At 34.0% G+C, this 7,681-nt stretch overlaps 1 protein-coding gene across 1 annotated transcript; it reads left to right on the forward strand.

Moving 5' to 3' along the window:
* The first annotated feature begins 1,440 nt into the window (after positions 1 to 1,440).
* On the forward strand, positions 1,441 to 3,212 carry LOC117170786 (facilitated trehalose transporter Tret1-like). Its single transcript, XM_033357823.1, has 2 exons — positions 1,441 to 1,456; positions 1,867 to 3,212. The coding sequence occupies exons 1-2, from the start codon at positions 1,441 to 1,443 to the stop codon at positions 3,210 to 3,212; spliced, it is 1,362 nt and encodes a 453-aa protein (XP_033213714.1).
* The last annotated feature ends 4,469 nt before the right edge of the window (positions 3,213 to 7,681 follow it).

Consider the following 7,681-nt stretch of genomic DNA (forward strand, 5'->3'; position numbering starts at 1 on the left):
ATCTCAAAACAGCAGCATCATTCTGAAAATATTGTTAAATTTAAAATTGCAGTTACTCAAAATTTACTGCAGCTGATTTTTCAGACTTTATACAATGGGGGTTTACCTACTTTACCTTCAACAGAAGTAAAATAATCGGCGTATCATAACATCATACCAACGACATCAAACTCTGAAGCACTGGACCAGGAACTCTGATAACCTCTATATTGCTTTCACATCAATCAACTTTATAGTTCATTAATTTATTCATTGATCTGCATACTTCTACTGTTATCGACGGTAGGAAAAACCATCAACAGATAAGCAAGAACTCGCTTGTAACATACTAATCCAACATGGCGCAAACCATGCAGTAACTGCAATACTTTGAATAGTATACCAATTCACTCCTCTCCAATATTGGATTTTCATTTAAGAAAGTCCAAAAAATTATTTTAACTTTGATCAAAGAACATCCTTTATCTTTCTTTTTTTAGTTTACTTTACAGAGGCTACCCAGTGGGCACAAAATTCGGCGACGTCTTTACGACATCGTTACGAGATCGTTACGACATCTTTACGACATCCTATGTCCATGTCGTTTCAGTGTCTTTGCGATATTGTAAAGACATCGTCAGATCATACGACTAATTTACGATATCGTAAAGACACCTTAACGACATGGACATAGGATGTCGTAAAGTTGTCGTAAGGATGTCGTAACGTTGTCGTAAAGACGTCGCCAAACCTTGTGCCCACTGGGTAAACACTAACGCCATTTAGCCACGAATAATCAATCTACGATTCCGTTTGTCATTCAGTCATTCTGTGTTAGTCCAGTCCAACCTGCTCTACTGTTCGGATGGTGCCATAAGAAATTCATAAAACATTTGTTGTCTTATTTATTCATTCATTTTAGCTTAAGGCTCTGCTAATATCCAATCAACTAAAAAATCTATTTTATTTCAATCGGCAACAATCCCATTGATTAGAAATCCTCTCCAATCCAATGCACTCCTACCCACGCTAATTCACTCCAATTCTTTCAAATCGAATTATACCAAAATGTATAAATATAAATTTCCATATGCCAACCTATGATGACGGTGTAATACAAAATTTATTTTCTTGATACATATAAACCTAATGATTGGAATGTACAGATATTATGTTTGTTTCCCTCAAATTTTGATTGCGATCGAAACTGACGCTGTAAGACAAACTATATATCACTAGATATTGATTAGATATTATAAATATGATTGAGCTGAGTTTAGACACTTTTCACAATTTTTTATCCTTGAATGAGAAAGACACACACACGATAGAATGAAGAGTATTTTTTGCTTTCCTATTTCTATATTTTCAAATAATAAAAAAGCTCCTCATATTGAACAAAATGAAGAAACTGTTAAGGATACTTCTGTGAAGAAAAGTGGCTCCTCCATCTTACAAATCATGGCGACAATAAGTGGTGAGTTTGAAAAGTTAAGATCTGAAAGCACAAAAACACTCTAGATAAGTTTGCTAAATCAGATAATGATATTTTTGTGTTTTTATTTTTGTGTTGCTTAGTTTATTTTATTATTTAGAGTATTTTCCATTTATGTCCTAATTCACGGGACATTATCAAAATATCTTTATTATCGTCAGATTTTACTCTCAAAACTCGAATAATTTAAAGATATAGTCTAGGTTAAATTATGAGGGGTGGGTAACATTTTCTATTCCAGAAATAATTCGTGAATTATTTGCTAATTCGATTTCAACTCAGTAATGATTTTGTGGCAAGTCAATTAGATGCTACAATAATTAATTATGTAATTTTTATCATTACGAGTATTCAAATTACAATTAATGTTTCAATATTTATTTGTTTGATAGTTAGCTTTGCAGTATTAGGAGTGGAAGCATTCATAAATTGGACGAGTCCAGCTCTTCCACATTTGAAGACTGAAAATTCTGAGATCCAAGTAACTGATGAACAAGGAACATGGATAGCATCGATTTACAACCTTGGTGCAATTGCTGGTATTCCCTTATATCCATTTATATTCAACTTCACAGGTCGCAAACAAACTTTGTTACTACTCTCTGTATTTCAAATAATTTGTTGGGTTATGATCATTTTCGCGCCAAATGTAGAAACCTTGTATGTGGCACGATTCCTGGGTGGTCTCACATGCCAAGCATTCTACAAAGTTGGGCTAACATACATTGGAGAAATAGCAGAAAGAAAGATCAGAGGTTCCTTGATAGTAATATCTAGAATTTTTGCCCGAACGGGAAATTTATATATTAAAACTGCTGGGGCTCTCCTTTCCTACAGGAATATGAACATACTGATGCTTTCAACACCTATTATCTTTTTTTGTATATTCCTCTTCATGCCAGAGAGTCCACATTTTCTCCTGAACAGAGGCCAAAAGACCGAGGCTTGGAAAACCCTTTCTAAACTAAGAGGTACGGAGAAACCTGAAATCCTGAATCCTGATTTTAAAAAAATGCAAAGGGACATAACTCAAAATAAGAATCAGGATATGTTTGCTTTTCGAAAACTATTTTGTGTTAGAGGAAACAGGAGAGGTCTATTCATAATTCTTCTTACTTATACGACCTCGTCTTTCTGTGGTAGCCCAGCTATTAATTCCTACACGGAAGAGATTTTTGGTTACATTGACTTACCCCTGGAACCAAAATACTCTGCTACGATATTAGCAGGTATTAATGTATGTGTAATGTTCTTTTCTCTTCTACTCGTGGACCGAATGGGAAGAAGAGTATTGGCTTTATCCTCGGGAATAATATCCACTATTGCTTTGGTAACTGTGGCCTGCTTCTTTTTTATGAAGTTGATCCTGTTTATCGAAACTACTTCTTGTAAATGGATGGTAGTAGCTGGCTTTATAGTTTTTACTTCTGGAGTAGAAGTCGGTGCTAATACAATTAGCAGCGTGATGTTAAGTGAACTCTTAGCATTAGATGTTAAAGGAACAGGAATATTGTGTATTACTTTTGCAGGACAATCTTACGATTTCGTAGTTAGATCTACTTTCCTGTGGTTCAATTCCATTGCTGGTATTTATACAAATTTTTTGGTCTATGCCGTTTTTTGTTTTGTTGGCAGCTTAACTTTTTTTTTCATTGCGCCTGAAACGAAAGATAAATCTTTAGAAGAGATTCAAGATATTCTTCATGCAAGAAAAAGTGAAGATAAAGCTGATAAATGATTGTTTCATCATCTCACTTGAACTATTTCATTAGAATAGTTTGTAATTCAATAGGATATAGGAAATTAAAAGAAACTCAAAATTTAGTTTTTATCACAAAACGCAATTCAGGATAGCGTCGCCAGTAAAAGGTTCTTATTTATGTAATAAATACTTAAATGCTATCTTTAAAAAAAGGCATACGTATCACGAGTCAAGCTTGATGTTCAAGATTGTAAAAATTTTGACAATTGTATCACTATTGAATATCAGATAGTATGTACTGTTATTACTAATTAAGTTTGCAACAATGTTTTAAAAGAATTTTTGTGGATAGACTAATAAAATTCCTAGATAAACTAAATAAGATTTTTGATTTCATCAATCGATTTTATCGTAATGCCCAGTTCGCCATGGAAATTTAACAAAACGGAAAATTGTCTTTCTTTGGACGTACTAGTTTACAAAAGATCTGATAATACAATAGAAGATAACAATTGAGATAACCAATGGCCATCTATTGGCTAGCAACAAACCATAAAGTAACACTTAAAAAATTTCAAATTTCATCAAAAATTAGAGCTCTTCTAAAGTAACTGTTTGAAAATGTTACGAATTTGAATAACTGAATCACAATCCAAATTTTATATATATACACAATCGGTCAAAAGTTTGGGTTTACTTAGAAAAATCGTTTTTTTTATGTATCGCTTTAATTATACTGGAGCTAAAAAAATGTCTCTTTAAAAGATTGTTTTCAAAATTCTGTCTAAAATAAGTCCAGGGTGAAACCTATGTCTCTAGTTTTTAAGTAGATATTACAAAAACAGTGTAAATTTAAATGTTTTCTTAAATTTTCAATAACTTCCGGAATATTCAATGTTTTTCAATGTTCTTGGGCTCATTTTGAAGCTTTTTTTACCGTCTCACAACAGCTTACGAGTATGAATCGTAAAAAATTTCTTTTCGAATTGCAAGAACTTGAAGTTGTAATAAAAAAGTTGGATAAATTTAAAAACATCTTATCTGTAAGCAAATCAGAATAAAAGTTAAATAAATATATATTTTGAGGAAATTACATAGAAAATTTATGATTATATGTTTCATATATTTTACAAAAATATTTTTGTTACTAAAAATAATATTTCAATCTTTCCAACTTTTTTGTTACAAATTCAAGTTCTTGCAATTCGAAAAAACATTTTTTACGATTAATACTCGTAAATGTCAATCGCGAGACATAAATATCTCGTAAACGGTTTTTATGTTTTTCACCAAATTTGGCACAGATTATCTTAAACATGTGTTCTTCCATCTAAAATTTTTTTGAATTACTTTTTTCGTTCTTTCAAAATAGCGGACCAAAATAACCAAAAAACGTTGTTTTTTACATTCTCTCCCGGTATACTATTTTTAAGGTGAAAAAAACAACGATTAACCCGAGATTATTATTCAATTTAATATTTTTGGTGTTCCTGACAATGAATAAACTACAAAAATGCTAAATTATAAAATGGCGGATTTAAAATATTGGCCAAAAAATAATTTTTTTAATTTGTATATAATGTTTGTTTTAATATCGTAATATCGTATTAATATTTGGTTTTAAATACGATTTTCAATAATCCTAATTATTATTATTTAAAAAATATCAAAAGCGAGTCGAATATGGCGGATAAAAAAATGTTGTATAATAACAAGAACAACGCCAACTCAGTCTTTTAAACTATTCTGTGACCATAAGATTTTTTATCTACGAACTATATAAACTAGACATAGTGTTAAGGGTTTGAGGCATCGCTAATTTCAAATTTGCCATTACTTTTTCAAAATTAATTTATTTACACAATTTGTTTAAACAAATTATTGCATATAGAACATTTTTGGAATAAAAAATTTCAAAATTATATTCTATGTCAAAAATTACGTACGACGGCATGCATGATATTCATGACAGTCTAAACCCGGTGGAATGAGGAGAGTTGCTGTTATTTCTCTTATAAATAATTAAATATTTTATACGAAACGTTATATGCGATGCGTTCAAATATGCAATAAGTTTCAATACTATGTCATACGAAATTTTTGACATAGAATCTAATTCTGCCATTTTTTATACAAAAAAATGTACTTTATGCAAAAATTTGTTTAAACAGATTGTTCAAACAAAATAATTTTTCAAAAATAATCGCATGTTTGGATTGAGCGTACTCAAACCCCCCTTAAATAATTGATGTAGTATTTATATTTTCTGCGATTTTCTTGTGAACATAAACAGTTATATTAAATTTACAAAATTAATTATTTATTAATTCTTTATTCAAAATCCTAATTGAAGACATAAAAGAACTATTCCGGATGTAACTTTTTCATTCAATCTGATTCTAGTATTTGTTTGACAAAATTAGTTAATAACACAATAATTTGTTTAAACAAATTAATTTTGCAACAGTAATGGCAAATTTGAAATCAGCGATGCCCCAAACCATTAAAACTATATCGGGTTTAAATATTTCGTGGATAAAAAATCTTGTCGTCACAGAAGAGTTTAAAAGACTGTCTTTTGGAAAGCTTGAAGGTTCATCCGCAAATCGTGAGGTGCATAAAAATAGTGATGCCGCTTTGGAAAACTAGATTTACTATCTCATCTGGAAAAACGCGTGTGACAACTAACAAGGTCACTTTTCAGAGAGGTGTCTTTCAGAGCGACACCACGAGCCCACTCCTCTTTTGCCTTACATTATTGCCACTACCTCTAGCACTTCGTTATTTCGACGTGTACTTTTGCGGCAAACCTGTAGATCGAATGTACAAGGTCACTCATGTATTTTACATGGACGATCTTAAGATCTATAATAAAAACAAAGATCACCTACATCTAGCTCTAGGGGTCGTGGAATGACATACTAAGGAAATAGGAATGGAATTTGGGTTAGACAAATACGCCGAGGTTCATTAGAAGCGAGGAAAACTTAATGGCATCCCTCAAGACCCTGAGCTCGTCGATAGAAGCGCTATACGATACTTTTGCGCTGGAGAGACTTATACATAACTGGGCGTGCCACAGAGCCGCATTCAGGATGTGACATCTATAAAGTCTTCCGAACTGCCGGCGAGGAACAAAGTATCTTCAACGAACATGCTTGCCGTCCCGGTAGTATTCTATTCATTTGGAGTCGTACTGTCGACAAAAGAACGAGCTCAGATCCCTTGATGTCGGGACACGAAAGGTTATGCACATGAACAGAAGCATGCATCTGAAGCCTTCTGTTCCGCGAATCTACATCTCCAGCCGTCAAGGTGGTCGCGGAATATTGAATTTTGAATTTTTTCGCCACAGGATCATTCTGGGTACAGCACATAGAGTCACAAATGGAAGAGACCCTCTTCTTAAAATGTTCAGGAAGCACGAAGAAGTAGGCAAAGGAGTGTTTCTGTACAAAGCAGCGGAGGGGGCTGCTGAAAACTCGGACTTAACTTCAGTATTAATTGTTCTGTGAACAGCTTCTCGATAAGAGGATGCACGGCATCTTCCACAGAAATGGGGAGGATTAGTCAATGTCGTGTGAGCTAACTTTTGCTTTCCTTAAATCAACCGGATTGAAGTCTGGCACGGAGAGTTTCATTTTGGCAGGTCAAGACGGTGTCATTTTGACCTAAAGATACCGTCGACACATTTTGAGCCAAGACATTCCCGATGATAGCTGCAGGACGTGCCATGCACACCCGAGCATCTGGTACACACACTATGAAGTTGTCCAACTCATGCGGGAACAACCAAGATCCAAAGGCACAATGCGGCACTTAGAGTGCTTTATTACCATCTCTGTCACCCTTACGGCATTAACCTTAATATCGCTCCTCTAAATGCTCCTAGGGAAACAGAGTTAATTGCTGGGAATGAGAAGTGCCGCATATACTGAAACTTTATATTTTCGACAATTATTTCTGTTGCACACTCGAGGCCTGACATGGTTCTTCTTGACTTTGAGAAGCGAGCTATGTTCGTTATTGAATTTTGGGCTCCAGCTGACAAAGACATTATAGCCAAAGAGAATGAAAAGAAAGAGAGGTATAAAGACCTTATAAGGGAGTTGCGTAGATTATACCCGGAATATTCTGTTTATCTAATCGCCTTTATCATCAGTGCTCTTGGAGGTGCCAAGCTTTCACTGGTTAATATTCTGAAAAGCACCCCTGCGTGTCAACTATATGCTAGAACACTTGCGGGAAAATTGCAGAAGGCGGTTGTCCTTGTTTCGCATCGTGTTCTCCGGATGCACGAGACTTTTGCGAAACGTTGTATTGATTCCTTTACAAACTGTATTCGCCTATCTCATGGTCGTGAGACGAGTTTGTGGCTAAAATTCTGCCGCGATTTCGCTGGAATCGGGAGCAGTTTTTTAGATTAGCACCCGATTTCGGCGAAATCCTGCGGCTGTCCTTATGACAAACTTTTAATTATATATATAATAAATTTTGCCGTAGTT

The sequence above is a fragment of the Belonocnema kinseyi genome, chromosome 4, assembly GCF_010883055.1.
Source record: "Belonocnema kinseyi isolate 2016_QV_RU_SX_M_011 chromosome 4, B_treatae_v1, whole genome shotgun sequence".
Lineage (NCBI taxonomy): Eukaryota > Metazoa > Arthropoda > Insecta > Hymenoptera > Cynipidae > Belonocnema > Belonocnema kinseyi.